Source organism: Somniosus microcephalus, chromosome 5, assembly GCF_052327205.1.
Source record: "Somniosus microcephalus isolate GS21.2 chromosome 5, FLI_Smic_1.0, whole genome shotgun sequence".
Classification (NCBI taxonomy): Eukaryota; Metazoa; Chordata; class Chondrichthyes; order Squaliformes; family Somniosidae; genus Somniosus; species Somniosus microcephalus.
In genome coordinates, this window is record NC_140991.1 from 764,584 (window position 1) to 781,207 (window position 16,624).

Sequence of the window (16,624 nt, forward strand, 5' to 3'; positions counted from 1 at the left end):
GCGGACCCTCTTGTCCCTGCTCGGCAGAGTTTTGACGGCCAGTCCCACTGACCGTTCGTTTGTGTGCTTGGCTGTCTTTCAGCAAGACGACATCTCTCACTTTGACATTCGGCTTGTCTTCTGTCCATTTCCTACGGCTCTGTAGGGTGGGCAAATACTCTCCTCCCCATCTCTTCCAAGAAGTGTCTGCACGACACTGTACTTGCTTCCACTGCTTCCCGTGCAGCTCGGCCATGTCGAAGTTTCCAGAGGGAGCTGAAATAGCACTCATCTTTTGAGTCAGGAGCATCGCTGGGGTGGGGACTGCAGGCGTGTCTGGGTCGGTGGACCCCGGCACCAGGGTTCTCCTGAGCGAGCAGAGGCGCCCCGCAGCCTGCTCCCCACTACTCGGAAGACGGCGTCCAGGAGGGCGAAACGGCAGGGGTGCCGCCCAGCTGTGTCTATCGTCCTTGGACCTTTCAAGCACTGAGCATCCTAGGCCATCTGTGCTCACAGTGGGGCCTGCCTCTTCCTCACAGGCAGAGGAGGTTGACCTATGATGCTGCGTCATGTCGTCGTAGTCCTCCTTTACCTGGATCCTGTTTGGGCATGGGCTGAGACAGGATGTGCGACCGTTGCACGACACGTTTGCTTTATAGACGCTGACATCCGCTGGTTTGTGGACTGTTCCCAGGCAAACTCCACCCACGAGGACCCATCCCAAGTCGAGCCGCTGCGCATAGGGAGCATCGTGGGGCCCGTTGATGTGCTCACGTACCTTGTGCACCCTTAAGATGTCTCTTCCCAAGAGTAGGAGGATTGGAGCGTCCGGGTCCACAGCTGGAATCTTATTGGCAATTGGCTGTAGGTGGGGCTGATGGCGTGCGACCTCTGGGGAGGGGATTTCCGTCCTGTCCTCTGGCATCATGTCGCACTCAATCAAGGTGGGGAGGGGAAGCTGTAGTTTCCCATCCATGGACTCGATCATGAAGTTCCCGACTCTCCTACCCGTAGTCTCTGTTGTCCCTGCACAGGTTTTTAGCGTGTACGGAGCGGTGCTGGCCTTGACGTCGAAGAGATTGAAGAATTCCGTCTTCGCTAGGGACTTGTTGCTTTGCTCGTCGAGCACTGCATACATTTTGATTGCCTTCTCCTTTCTCCCTGCAGGATATGCTTTAACCAAGCAGATTTTGGAGCATGAGCGTGGGCTGCTTGCATTTCCGCAAACCTCTGTACACTTGGAGGTGACTGAAGATGTGTTTTCGCTTTGCTCCCCGCTATCCTCTTTGTCAACCGCGGCGCTCTCGGTGGTTGACGGAGGAGGACCTGGATGCAGGGCTGCTATGTGTTTTTCGCTGTTGCACTCAAGGCACTTGATTGTCGCCTTGCAGTCTTTTGCCATGTGCGTAGTCGACCCACAACACCTGAAGCAGATGCGGTTCTCTTTCAGGTATGACGTGCGCTCATCAATGGGCTTGTCTCTAAAGCTTCGACACTTTTTGAGTGGGTGGGGCTTCTTGTGTATAGGACACTGACGATCTGGGTCATCCACTTCATTCCCAGCAGAACTGGATTGGTTGACTGAGGGTTCGGCTGGAACCTCTGTTTTGTGCACACTCACAGAGGCTTTGTTGCTGTCCTTTGTGGGTTTCTCTGTTCTCGAAGGAGCGTAACTGCTGGAGGTGGAGAAAGCGAAACTTGGATCATTCCTCACCCTTGCCTGTTGTTGGACAAACCTGGAGAAGAGAGAGAAGGGGGGAAATGCCACTCCATTTTCCTCCTTGTACTTGGATCCCTTAGCTATCCATTTCTCTTGAAGATTGTGGGGGAGCTTTTCCACTATTGGGTTTACCCCGCGAGCCGTATCCAAATGCGAGAGGCCGGTCAGGTAACCTTCTCCCTTGGCACACTCCAGTTCGAGGAGAATGTCGCCCAGTTCTCTGAGCTCGACATTATCCTTGTTGGCTAGCTTCGGGAAGTCCTCAAGCTTCTTGAGCAGTGCGTGTTCGATGACTTCTGGTGTCCCATAACAGTCGTTGAGACGTTGCCAAACCAGGTGGAGGCCTGCGGTGGGATTGAGGACGTGCGCTGAGCGAATTCTCTTCGCCTGCCTTGACGACTCAGCTCCGAGCCACTTTGTCATCAAGTCTAGTTCTTCTCTGGCTGACAGATTCAAGTCCTTGGTGGTACTCAGGAAGGATGCTCTCCATGACCAATAATTTTCAGGACGGTCATCGAATTCTAGGAGGCCTGAACTTAACAATTCTCGGCGAGTAAGGTACCTGGCGAAGTCTTGTGCGCCTTGCGGCTCGGGCGAGGACTGCTTAGCTGGATTGGCCGAGTGTTGTGGAGGTCTCTGCAGGTGAGTCTTACTCGTTTCTTCTCTTTTGAGCTCAGTGTCTCTGAAAACGGGCCGTTTGTTGCTGGGGTGAGTAGCTAGTTCTACGTCGAGATACCTGAATGTTTCCTTTGAGAACACTTTGGAGTGTTGTTGGACATACTCATTTGTACGTTGCACTGGACTGAGGGGCTGTTCCAGGTCATATGTTTCCGGGCTGGGCTCCCCGCGTTCGCTCTCCTCATCTTCTTCATAAGCTGCGGCTTCGGCTTTAGCGGCAGCGGCAGCTCTCTGGCTTTGGAGAATGTGGAGAATGGCAGCGATATCAGCTCTCTGCTTTACCAGGTCGGCTTTCTGCTTCATCGCACTAGCTTCGAGGTCAGCTCTCCGCTTCATCACACTAGCGTCGAGGTCGGCTCTCTGCTTCATGAGGTCAGCTTCTTTTTCAGCGAAAGACAATTGCGCTTGGGTGGCCTTTGCCTTGGCACGTGCTTTGGCGGCTGTAGAAGCTGTCGATGACGACGGTCTGCTGGACCGCCGAGATGACCTAGAGGATACTTTAGAGAACTGTGACTTGGCGTCGTTTGCTGGGAGAGCTGTCGGTGACGACGGTCTGCTGGACCGCCGAGATGTTCTAGAGGCTGCTTTAGAGGACTGTGACTTGGCCTCGTTTGCTGGGAGAGGCTCATTCTTCTCGATTGGCTGGTCGACTTCCTCTAGAGTATATTGTTTTCCTGAGCGTAGACTCATGGTAGCTGAGTGGTATCTTCCTGTGCTTGAGCCCGCTGTGCTGCTGTCTTTTTACTATTGTGCCCTCGCAACGCGTTTCTATGCAGAGCTAGACAGATAGCGAACAACTCGATATCTTCCAATAAAATCACAAGGCTTGACTTTTCTTGTAACGCTTTACTGAACGATTCTAATTGTAAAACTGAAATACAACACAGAAATGGAAGCACACATTAGTATACAGGCGCATAACTGATATGTATACACAGATTTAGGTACGCCTGAGCAACACAGTACATTTAGTAAACTGGGAGGCATTCTCTTTAAATTAGCCCTGTACATAGTGTATGAAAATACAGCTACTAGTTAATCAGCTAGGCAGAGAAAAGTTACAACTAAACATTTTCTACAACATACAGTGCACATTAATCATCCATAGCATTCTAAAATACTTACAGACAAACAATTTCCAAGACTCAAGCATGGGGACAATACAACTGCCTGGAGCCTGTGCTGCTGTAGGAGCACCGTGGTGTAGGTCTGTGTCCCAGCGAGGACTCCACGAGGACTACGTTGCAGTCCTGTGGGGAGCGTGATGACCTCATCACGCTCGGTAGCGTTGTCCGCGCTTGGGGCGTCACGTGATGCGCGTGGTCGCGTTTCTGGCCGTGGAGGCCGAAGTCGGGAGCGGGAGCTGGAGGCCAGGCTGAGCCGATGCTTGCCGCGGGAGCGGAAGATCGCGTCGCTCCCGGCGGCTGGTAGATGCGGCCGAAGACGCTAGGCCGGGCTGTGCCGGCAGCCTTTCTGGAAGGCCGAGTCGGGCCGGCAGCCGCCTCACGCACGTCACGTCGTACGTGCCGTGACGTCAGCACGCTACGTTGTACGTGACGTGACGTCAGCACGCTAAGGAGCGTCTTAAAGGGGCAATGGCCCTAAAAGGTAAGTTAAAGGGGCAACGGCCCCAACAGGTAGGTTATACATATATAAGTAAGTTAAATACATACAGTGAGGTTAAGTTAGAGGGAGAGGCAGCACAGGAGAGAGCGGGGCAGTGGGATTAGTTTGGGATTGATACAGGGCTATGGGGAGAGAGCGAGGCAGTGGGATTAGTTTGGGATTGATACAGGACTATGGAGAGAGCGGGACAGTAGGATTAGTTTGGGATTGATACAGGGCTATGGGGAGAGTGCGGGGCAGTGGGATTAGTTTGGGATTGATGCAGGGCTATGGGGAGAGAGCGGGGCAGTGGAATTAGTTTGGGATTAATACAGGGATATGGGGAGAGAGCGAGGCAGTGGAATTAGTTTGGGATTAATACAGGGATATTCGAAGAGTGCGGGCAGTACAATTAGTTTGGGATTGATACAGAGCTATGGGGAGAGAGCAGGGCAATGGGATTAGTTTGGGATTGATACAGGGCTATGGGGAGAGAGCAGAGCAGTGGGATTAGTTTGGGATTGATACAAGGATATGGGGAGAGAGCGGGGCATTGGGATTAATTTGGGATTGATACATGGCTATGGGGAGAGAGCGAGGCAGTGGGATTAGTTTGGGATTAATACAGGGATATGGGGAGAGTGCGGGGCAGTAGAATTAGTTTGGGATTGATACAGGGATATGGGGAGAGAGCGGATCACTGGGAATAGTTTGGGATTGTTACAGGGCTATGGGAATAGAGTGGGGCAGTGGGATTAGTTTGGGATTGTTACAGGGCTATGGGGAGAAAGCGGCGCTGTGGGATTAGTTTGGGATTGATACAGGGCTATGAGGAGAGAGTGGGGCAGTAGGATTTGTTTGGGATTGATACAGGGCTCTGGGGAGAGAGCGGGGCAGTGGGATTAGTTTGGGATTGATGCAAGGATATGGGGAGAAAGCGGGGCAGTGGGATTAGTTTGGGATTGATACAGGGCTATGGGGAGAGAGCGGATCAGTGGGATTAGTTTGGGACTGTTACTGGGCTATTGGGAGAGAGTGGGATGGCGGGATTAGTTTGGGATTGATACAGGGCTATGGGGAGAGAGCGGGGCAGTGGGATTAGTTTGGGGATTGATTCAGGGCTAAGGGGAGAGAGTGAGGCAGTGGGATTAGTTTGGGATTAATACAGGGATATGGGGAGAGTGCGGGGCAGTAGAATTAGTTTGGGATTGATACAGGGATATGGGGAGAGAGTGGATCAGTGGGAATAGTTTGGGATTGTTACAGGGCTATGGGGAGTGCGCGGGGCAGTGGGATTAGTTTGGGATTGTTTCAGGGCTATGGGGAGAAAGCGGCGCTGTGGGATTAGTTTGGGATTGATACAGGGCTATGAGGAGAGAGTGGGGCAGTAGGATTTGTTTGGGATTGATACAGGGCTCTGGGGAGAGAGCGGGGCAGTGGGATTAGTTTGGGATTGATGCAAGGATATGGGGAGAAAGCGGGGCAGTGGGATTAGTTTGGGATTGATACAGGGCTATGGGGAGAGAGCGGAGCAGTGGGATTAGTTTGGGACTGTTACAGGGCTATGGGGAGAGTGGGGCAGCGGGATTAGTTTGGGGACTGATTCAGGGCTATGGGGAGAGAGCGAGGCAGTGGGATTAGTTTGGGATTAATACAGGGATATGGGGAGAGTGCGGGGCAGTAGAATTAGTTTGGGATTGATACAGGGATATGGGGAGAGAGCAGATCAGTGGGAATAGTTTGGGATTGTTACAGGGCTATGGGGATAGAGTGGGGCAGTGGGATAAGTTTGGGATTGTTAAAGGGCTATGGGGAGAGAGCGGGGCAGTGGGATTAGTTTGGGATTGATACAGGGCTATGAGGAGGCAGTGGGATTAGTTTGGCATTGATACAGGGCTATGGGGAGAGAGCGGGGCAGTGGGATTAGTTTGGGATTGATACAGGGCTATGGGGAGAGAGCGGGGCAGTGGGATTAGTTTGGGATGATACAAGGCTATGGGGAGAGAGCGGGGCAGTGGGATTAGTTTGGGATTGATACAGGGCTATGGGGAGAGAGCGGGGCAGTGGGATTAGTTTGGGACTCATACAGGGCTATGGGGATAGAGTGGGGTAGTGGGAATAGTTTGGGATTGATACAGGGCTATGGGGTGAGAGCGGGGCAGTGGGATTAGTTTGGGATTGGTACAGTGCTATTGGGAGAGAGCGGGGCAGTGGGATTAGTTTGGGATTGATACAGGGCTATGGGGAGAGAGCAGGGCAGTGGGATTAGTTTGGGATTGATACAGGGCTCTGGGGAGAGAGCAGGGCAGTTGGATTAGTTTGGGATTGATGCAAGGATATGGGGAGAAAGCGGGGCAGTGGGGTTAGTTTGGGATTGATACAGGGCTATGGGGAGAGAGCGGAGCAGTGGGATTAGTTTGGGACTGTTACAGGGCTATGGGGAGAGAGTGGGGTAGCGGGATTAGTTTGGGATTGATACAGGGCTATGGGGAGAGAGCGGGGCAGTGGGATTAGTTTGGGGATTGATTCATGGCTATGGGGAGAGAGCGAGGCAGTGTGATTAGTTTGGGATTAATACAGGGATATGCGGAGAGTGCGGGGCAGTAGAATTAGTTTGGGATTGATACAGGGATATGGGGAGAGAGGATCAGTGGGAATAGTTTGGGATTGTTACAGGGCTGTGGGGATAGATTGGGGCAGTGGGATTAGTTTGGGATTGTTACAGGGCTATGGGGAGAGCGCGGGGCAGTGGGATTAGTTTGGGACTGTTTCAGGGCTATGGGGAGAAAGCGGCGCTGTGGGATTAGTTTGGGATTGATACAGGGCTATGAGGAGAGAGTGGGGCAGTAGGATTTGTTTGGGATTGATACAGGGCTCTGGGGAGAGAGCGGGGCAGTGGGATTAGTTTGGGATTGATGCAAGGATATGGGGAGAAATCGGGGCAGTGGGATTAGTTTGGGGATTGATACAGGGCTATGAGGAGGCAGTGGGATTAGTTTGGCATTGATACAGGGCTATGGGGAGAGAGCGGGGCAGTGGGATTAGTTTGGGATTGATACAGGGCTATGGGGAGAGAGCGGGGCAGTGGGATTAGTTTGGGATTGATACAAGGCTATGGGGAGAGAGCGGGGCAGTGGGATTAGTTTGGGATTGATACAGGGCTATGGGGAGAGAGCGGGGCAGTGGGATTAGTTTGGGATTGATACAGGGCTCTGGGGAGAGAGCGGGGCAGTGGGATTAGTTTGGGATTGATACAGGGCTATGGGGAGAAAGCGGGGCTGTGTGATTAGTTTGGGATTGATACAGGGCTATGGGGAGAGCGGAGCAGTGGGATTAGTTTGGGACTGTTACAGGGCTATGGGGAGAGAGCGGGCAGCGGGATTAGTTTGGGATTGATACAGGGCTGTGGGGAGAGAGCGAGGCAGAGGGATTAGTTTGGGATTGATACAGGGATATGGGGAGAGAGCGGATCAGTGGGAATAGTTTGGGATTGTTACAGGGCTATGGGGATAGAGTGGGGCAGTGAGATTAGTTTGGGATTGTTCCAGGGCTATGGGGAGAGAGCGGGGCTGTGGGATTAGTTTGGGATTGTTAAAGGGCTATGGGGAGAAAGCAGCGCTGTGGGATTAGTTTGCGATTGATACAGGGCTATGGGGAGAGAGCGGGGCAGTGGGATTAGTTTGGGATTGATACAGGGCTATGGGGAGAGAGCGGGGCAGTGGGATTAGTTTGGGATTGATACAGGGCAATGGGGAGAGAGCGGGGCAGTGGGATTAGTTTGGGATTGATACAGGGCTATGGGGAGAGAGCGGGGCAGTGGGAATAGTTTGGGATTGATACAGGGCTATGGGGAGAGAGCGGGGCAGTGGGATTAGTTTGGGATTGATACAAGTCTATTGGGAGAGAGCGGGGCAGTGGGATTAGTTTGGGGTTGATACAGGGCTGTGGGGAGAGAGCGGGGCAGTGGGATTAGTTTGTGATTGATACAGGGCTATGGGGAGAGAGCGGGGCATTGTGATTAGTTTAGGATTGATACAGGGCTATGGGGAGAGAGCAGGGCAGTGGGAATAGTTTGGGATTGATACAGGGCTATGGGGAGAGAGCGGGGCAGTGGGATTAGTTTGGGATTGATACAAGTCTATTGGGAGAGAGCGGGGCAGTGGGATTAGTTTGGGTTTGATACAGGGCTGTGGGGAGAGAGCGGGGCAGTGGGATTAGTTTGGGATTGATACAGGGCTATGGGGAGAGAGCGGGGCATTGTGATTAGTTTAGGATTGATACAGGGCTATGGGGAGAGAGCAGGGCAGTGGGATTAGTTTGGGATTGATACAGGGCTATGGGGATAGAGCTGGGCAGTGGGATTAATTTGGGATTGATACAGGGCTATGGAGAGAGCGGGGCAGTGGGAATAGTTTGTGATTGATACAGGGCTATGAGGAGAGAGCGGGGCAGTGGGATTAGTTTCGGATTGATACAGGGCTATGGGGAGAGAGCGGGGCAGTGGAATTAGTTTGGGATTGATACAGGGTTATGGGGAGAGAGCGGGGCAGTGGGATTAGTTTGGGATTGATACAGGGCTATGGGGAGAGAGCGGGGCAGTGGGATTAGTTTGGGATTGATACAGGGCTCTGGGGAGAGAGCGGGGCAGTGGGATTAGTTTGGGATTGATACAGGGCTCTGGGGAGAGAGCGGGGCAGTGGGATTAGTTTGGGATTGATACAGGGCTATGGGGAGAGAGCAGGGCAGTGGGATTAGTTTGAGATTGATACAGGGCTATGGAGAGAGAGTGGGGCAGTGACATTAGTTTGGGATTGATGCAGGGCTATGGGGAGAGAGCGGGGCAGTGGGATTAGTTTGGGATTCACAGAAATCACAGAAACCCCACAGTGCAGATAGAGGCCATTTCGGCCCATCGAGCCTGCACCGACACATATCCCACCCAATCCCCGTAACCCCTACACCAACACATATCCCACCCTATCCCCGTAACCCCACGTATTTAATCCCCCTAACACTAAGGGTCAATTTATCATAGCCAATCAACCTAACCCACACATCTTTGGACTGTGGGAGGAAACCGGAGCACCCGGAGGAAACCCACGCAAACACGGGGAGAATGTGCAAACTCCACACAGACAGTCACCCGAGGCCGGATTCGAACCCGGGTCCCTGGCGCTGTGAGGCAACAGTGCTAACCACTATGCCACCGGGATTGATACAGGGCTATGGGGAGATAGCGAGGCACTGGGATTAGTTTGGGATTGATACCCGGCTACGGGGAGAGAGCGGGGCAGTGGGATTAATCTCTGTCTCTCTGTCACCGGTTGCCTGACGTATATGAAGCTGGTGTTTGATGTTGTCTCTGTGCCTGTCGGTTGTGTGGGTATTGGTGAAATACCCTTCTGCTTTTTCTCCCAGTTATTACCGATTCTCCGAGGACTCCGCTCAGAAGCCCCAGAGAAGAGCAGAAGAACCGGCATTTCTTCGCCCCGGAATATGACGGTAAGTGTAAGGTTTGCCCCTTGGGGTTGGGCCCAATTACACCCAATATCCCAGCTCAGGCTGAACGGGGCATTCGATGATGAATCGATGCGAGGAAATCTGGAAGTGGAGCCTGTCTAAAGGCTTCTGCGGGGGTCATTAAACAGGGATTTAGAGTAAAGCTCCCTCTACACTGTCCCCATCAAACACTCCCAGGGCAGGTACAGCACGGGGTTAGATACAGAGTAAAGCTCCCTCTACACTGTCCCATCAAACACTCCCAGGGCAGGTACAGCACGGGTTAGATACAGAGTAAAGCTCCCGCTACACTGTCCCATCAAACACTCCCAGGGCAGGTACAGCACGGGTTAGATACAGAGTAAAGCTCCCTCTACACTGTCCCATCAAACACTCCCAGGGCAGGTACAGCACGGGTTAGATACAGAGTAAAGCTCCCTCTACACTGTCCCATCAAACACTCCCAGGGCAGGTACTGCACAGGGTTAGATACAGAGTAAAGCTCCCTCTACACTGTCCCATCAAACACTCCCAGGGCAGGTACAGCACGGGTTAGATACAGAGTAAAGCTCCCTCTGCACTGTCCCATCAAACACTCCCACGGCAGGTACAGCACGGGTTAGATACAGAGTAAAGCTCCCTCTACACTGTCCCATCAAACACTCCCAGGGCAGGTACAGCACGGGTTAGATACAGAGTAAAGCTCCCTCTACACTGTCCCATCAAACACTCCCAGGGCAGGTACAGCACGGGTTAGATACAGAGTAAAGCTCCCTCTACACTGTCCCATCAAACACTCCCAGGGCAGGTACTGCACAGGGTTAGATACAGAGTAAAGCTCCCTCTACACTGTCCCATCAAACACTCCCAGGGCAGGTACAGCACGGGTTAGATACAGAGTAAAGCTCCCTCTGCACTGTCCCATCAAACACTCCCACGGCAGGTACAGCACGGGTTAGATACAGAGTAAAGCTCCCTCTACACTGTCCCATGAAACACTCCCAGGGCAGGTACAGCATGGGTCAGATACAGAGTAAAGCTCCCTCTGCACTGTCCCATCAAACACTCTCAGGGCAGGTACAGCACAGGGTTAGATACAGAGTAAAGCTCCCTCTACGGATTACGGAAACATGGTTGCAGGGTGAGCAGGGCTGGGAGCTTAACATACAGGGGTATTCAGTATTTAAGAAGGATCGACAAAAAAGAAAGGGAGGAGGGGTAGCATTGCTAGTAAAAGAGGGGATAAATGCAATTGAAAAGAAGGATATTAACTCAGTTAATACAGAATCTATATGGGTGGAGCTAAGAAATAGCGAGGGGCGAAAAACATTAATAGGAGTGGTATATAGGCCTCCAAATAGTAAAATAGAGGTTAGGGAGGGCATCACGAGGGAAATTAGAGAAGCGTGCAATAAGAGCACAGCTGTCATCATAGGTGACTTTAACTTACATATAGATTGGACTAGCCTAATCAGTAAAAATAATGAGGAGGAGGAATTCCTTGAGTGTTTAAGGGATGGTTATCTGGATCAATATGTCGAGGAACCAACTCGGGAACAGGCTATATTGGACTGGGTACTGTGCAATGAGAAGGGACTAATCAGTAATCTTGTTGTACGGGGACCCTTGGGTCAGAGCGATCATAACATGATCGATTTCTCACTCGAAATGGAGAGCGAAGAAATTGACTCAGAGACTAAGGTCCTGAATTTAAACAAGGGGAATTATGATGCCATGAGACGGGAACTGAGTAGGTCTGATTGGACAACGTTCCTGGGAGGACTGGAGGTAGATAAACAATGGCAAACATTTAAAGATAGAATGACAAAATTGCAAAAATTGTTTATACCAATCTGGCATAAAAGGAAATCTAAAAAGGTGACTCAACCGTGGATAACAGGGGAAATTAGAGACAGCATAAAATCCAAAGATAGGGCGTATAAAATAGCCAAAAAAAGCGCCAGAGCGGAAGATTGGGAACAGTTTAAGATAGAGCAAAGGAGGGCAAAGGGCATGATCAAGAGGGGCAAAATAGCTTACGAAAACAAGCTGGCGGAAAATATAAAAACTAACTCCAAAAGCTTTTATAAATATATCAAAAGGAAAAGACTGGTGAAAACCAAAGTTGGTCCATTGCAGTCAGATACGGGGGAATATATAATGGGAAATAAGGAAATGGCAGATCAACTAAATGCATACTTTGGGTCAGTCTTTACGAAGGAAGACACAAAAAACCTCCCTGGGATATTGGGAAAAATAGGGACATTGGCAAAGGAGGAACTGACGCAAATCAATATCTCTAAGGATATGGTGTTAAGGAAGCTAAAGGGATTGAAGGTGGACAAATCCCCAGGGCCTGATAACATGCATCCTAGGGTACTGAAGGAGGTGGCCCTAGAGATAGCGGATGCACTAAGGATGATTTTTCAGAATTCATTAGACTCGGGAACAGTGCCGATGGATTGGAGGGTAGCTAACGTTACCCCACTATTCAAAAAGGGGGGTAGGGAAAAAGCAGGTAATTACAGACCTGTAAGCCTTACATCAGTTGTGGGCAAAATGCTGGAGTCCATCATTAAGGATGAAATAGCGGAGCACTTAGCAAATGGGGACAAGATAGGACAGAGTCAACATGGATTTACAAAGGGTAAATCGTGCTTGACTAATCTATTGGAATTTTTTGAGGGAGTAACTGGTAGAATAGATGGGGGAGAGCCAGTAGATGTGGTGTACCTGGACTTCCAAAAGGCCTTCGATAAGGTCCCACATAAAAGATTAGCATGGAAAATTGAGGCTCATGGGATAAAGGGGAAAGTTTTGGCGTGGATAGGGAACTGGCTGTCAGATAGAAAACAGAGAGTTGGAATAAACGGCTCATTTTCTGAATGGCAGGCAGTAACAAGTGGGGTACCACAGGGATCTGTCCTGGGCCCCCAGCTGTTCACAATTTACATTAATGACCTGGATCAGGGAGTCGGATGCAGCATTTCCAAATTTGCAGACGACACTAAACTAGGAGGGGGGGTGGGCTCAGAGGAAGAGACCAGGAAGCTCCAGAGCGATTTGGACAGACTGGGCGATTGGGCGGATAAATGGCAGATGCACTATAATGTGGACAAGTGCGAAGTTATCCACCTTGGGTGCAGGAACGGGAGGGCAAATTATTATTTAAATGGCAATAGATTGGGAGAGGGGGAAGTACAGAGAGACCTGGGTGTTCTTGTACACCAGTCACTGAAGGCGAGCATGCAGGTGCAACAGGCGGTCAAGAAGGCAAACGGTATGCTGGCCTTCATAGCAAAAGGGTTAGAATACAGGAACAGGGATACCTTGCTGCAGCTGTACAGGGCACTGGTGAGACCACACCTCGAGTACTGTGTACAGTTTTGGTCGCCTCATCTGAGGAAGGATGTTCTTGCCATGGAGGGGGTGCAGCGGCGATTCACCAGGCTGATACCAGGAATGGCGGGAATGACCTATGAGGAGAGACTATGTAGTTTAGGGATGTACACACTGGAGTTTAGAAGATTGAGAGGGGACCTCATAGAAGTGTATAAAATTCTGACAGGTCTAGACAGACTGGATGCAGAAGGAATGTTTCCCTTGGCGGGTGAGAACAGAACTAGAGGACATAATTTAAGGATAAGGGCTAAACCATTTAGGACAGAGATGAGGGGGAATTTCTTCACTCAGAGAGTGGTGAACCTGTGGAACTCATTGCCACAGAGGGCAGTGTACGCCAGCTCATTAAATATATTTAAGAGGGAATTAGATATATTTCTACGGGCAAAAGGGGTTAAGGGTTACGGAGAGAAGGCGGGGACGGGATACTGAATTAAAGGATCAGCCATGATCTCATCGAATGGCGGAGCAGGCACGAAGGGCCGAATGGCCTACTCCTGCTCCTATCTTCTATGTATCTATGTATCTATGTACACTGTCCCATCAAACACTCCCAGGGCAGGTACAGCACGGGTTAGGGGCGGGCAGACGGGAAGTTGTTTAATAGACAGAAATGGAGGGTCGTGGTTTGTGATGTTTTTCCACGCTGCCAACCTAGAAACTGGCACAAAGTTAACCAGCAGCGTCGGGAAAGCTGGCTTAGGTCTCAAAGCCGATAGCTCAGGAACTGTCCTGAAATACAGGCCTGTGTAATGTGGGGGGGGTGCGGGGGAAACACCCCCAAAATCGAGGGGTTAATATTACCGTCCGGCTCCCGATCTGGCTGAACCCATCTTGAAAGGGGCCTTTTATAAAAAAAAAAAAAAAAAATCAATCTTGGGATGTGGGCGTCGCTGGCAAGGCCAGGATTTATTTCCCATCCCGAGTTGCCCTTGAGAAGGTGGTGGTGGGCCTTCCAGTGGTTTGATTCAATGGAGGGTCACTCTAGGTCACTCGAGAGACCAGTTAAGAGTCACCCACGTTGGTGTGGGACTGGAGTCACATGTAGGCCCAGACCGGGTAAGGACAGCAGGTTTCCTCCCCAAAGGACGTCTGTTGGGTTTTTACTGCAATCCGACAGCTTCACGGTCAGACTTTTATTTTTAAGCTGAAGTCCAATTCTCAAACTGCCCTGGGTGGGATTTGACCTCCCATTCTTTGGATTATTACTCCAGGTCTCTGGATTACTGGTCCAGTAACAGATCCACTGACTGACTGTTACCCTAGTGCATCGCAATTGATCACCGGCCTGTTTCTGGGTCCCGGGACACACACACAGGATCCAGCCGCCATATTGGGGGTAACTGGGTGGAGAATGCACCAAAGAGGAACAAAAATGGATGCCGTGCCCCGCCCCAAAACCCCGATCGACCCCTCCACCCACACAGGTCACCGACCTGCCCTGCCGCCTGATAGTGAAGCACTGGAGAAAGAGCAGGAAAGGTTCAGAAAGATGTTACCAGAATTGAAAGGATGCAAGTATCTAGAAAGACTGAGCAAGCTGGGACTGACAGAGATCTTTAAAATGAGGAAGGGGTTTGGTGGGGCGGACGTGGAGAGACTGTTTCCACTTGTGGGCGAGTCTAGAGCAAGGGGGGGGTGGGCGTCAATATAAGATGGTCACCGACGGATCAAATAAAGAATTTAGGAGGAATTTCTTTACACAGTCTGAGAATGTGGAACTTGCTGCCACAGGGAATGGCTGAAGCAGAGAGCACTGAGCGATTTAAGGGGAGGCTCGATGCATTCATGAGGGAGAAGGGAACAGAGGAGGGGGCAGGGCGGGAAGAGGCAATTAGAGTGGGAGGAGGCTCGGGAGTATAAACACCGCCATTGACCTGCACTGGCTTGGAGCCGGCAATGTGCATTGGGCTGCCCGTTGGGTTCGGGGATCAGACTCGGGGCTCATTCGGTGCTGCCTCCAACAGTTCACTATCTTCCCTGTATCTTGGTGACCAGAACTGGACACAGTTTCCAGAAGGCATTCGATAAGGTGCCGCATAAAAGGTTATTACGCAAGATAAGGGCTCATGGGGTTGGGGGTAATATAGTAGCATGGATAGGGATAAACGGGTCTTTTTCAGGTTGGCAGGCTGTAACTAGTGCGGTGCCGCAAGGATCAGCGTTGGGGCCTCAGCTATTCACAATCTATATTAATGGCCTAGATGAAGGGATCGAGTGTAATATATCCAAGTTTGCTGAGATACAAAGCTAGGTGGGACAGTAATCTGTGAGGAGGACACAAAGGCCTAGAAATTCAGTTGGGCGCCGTTTGGGGCGCCAAGCTCGCCTGGGCGCCGGAATTACCGCTGCGAGCGGAGCCACTTGCGCCATCCCGATACTCAGTTTCTGCGCCCCAAATGGAAGCGAGCCGCTACTCGAGGCTCCCCGCGCCCCGCTTGGGGCGCTCACCCTGAATATCGCAGCGCAACATGCCGCAGCGCCACATGCTGCGGCATGGCACGCTGCGGTACTGCAGGCCTTCCTCCCACTGTTAAAGGGGAGGGGCCTGCGACAGCGCGATCCCCGCTCGCGAGTGCCGGCAAATGAGCCCGGCACCAAGGAGAAGTGCCGGGCTCCTGGAAAACAGCTGGCAATGCCGCGGGGGGGGGGGTTTAGGCGGCCGGGGACAGAGGTGTTGGCAGGCGGCCGCCGAAAAAGCAGCCGCCCCGCACCTCCACCTTAACTTGCGCCACTACTGCCACAGGTAGGCCCTGTGAACCGGTCGCGATTTGCGACCGGCGTTAAAGAGGCGGGCGCGACCAAATATGGTGATCGGGGCGGGAGCGGGGCGCTGCGCACACCGATGACGTCATCGGTGGCGGCGCAGCGTTACAGGCTAACGCCGCCATTAGCGCCCCGCTAAATATCGTGGTAGGTGTGGCCAGTGGCGCTAAAGCCACTGAGTGCCCTCTTTGGGCGCTAACTGGTGGCGCAGGCCACTGAATTTCAAGGCCAAAGAGTCTGCAATGGGATATGGATAGACTGAGTGAGTGGGCAGTAAGGTGGCAGATGGAGTATAATGTAGGGAAATGTGAGGTTACTCACTTTGGTAGGAAGAATAGAGAAACTGAATATTTTTCAAATGGTGAGAAACTTTCAAATGTTGGTGCTCAGAGAGATTTGAATATCCTCGTGCAAGAAACACAGAAAGCTAGCATGCAGGTACAGCAAGCAATAAGGAAGGCAAATGGCTCGTTGGCCGTTATTGCAAGGGGATTGGAGTATAAGAGTAAGGAAGTCTTGCTACAATTGTACAGGGCCTTGGTGAGACCACACCTGGAGTACTGGGCACGGTTTTGGTCTCCTTATCTAAGGAAGGATATACTTGCCTTGGTGGCGGTGCAACGAAGGTTCACTAGATTGATTCCTGGGCTGAGAGGGCTGTCCTATGAGGAGAGATTGTGTAGAATGGGCCGATACTCTCTGGAGTTTAGAAGAATGAGAGGTGATCTCATTGAAACATACAAGATTCCGAGGGGGATTGACAGGGTAGATGCTGAGAGGCTGTTTCCCCTGGCTGGAGTGTCTAGAACTAGGGGGCATAGTCTCAGGATAAGGGGTCGGGCCATTTCAGATCGAGATGAGGAATTTCTTCACTCAGAGGGTTGTGAACCTTTGGACTGTGGAGGCTCAGTTGTTGAGTATATTCAAGACAGAGATCGATAGATTTTTGGGCACTAAGAGAATCAAGGGAAATGC

At 51.4% G+C, this 16,624-nt stretch overlaps 1 protein-coding gene across 1 annotated transcript in view; it reads left to right on the plus strand.

Moving 5' to 3' along the window:
- LOC147116794 (nuclear receptor-binding protein 2-like) overlaps positions 1-16,624 on the plus strand; it is a 301,760-nt gene that overhangs the window by 231,978 nt on the left and 53,158 nt on the right. Inside the window, exon 8 of the mRNA XM_085987208.1 lies at positions 9,401-9,484. Coding sequence (XP_085843334.1) covers positions 9,401-9,484 — 84 coding nt within the window. The remainder of the gene's footprint in view (positions 1-9,400; positions 9,485-16,624) is intronic.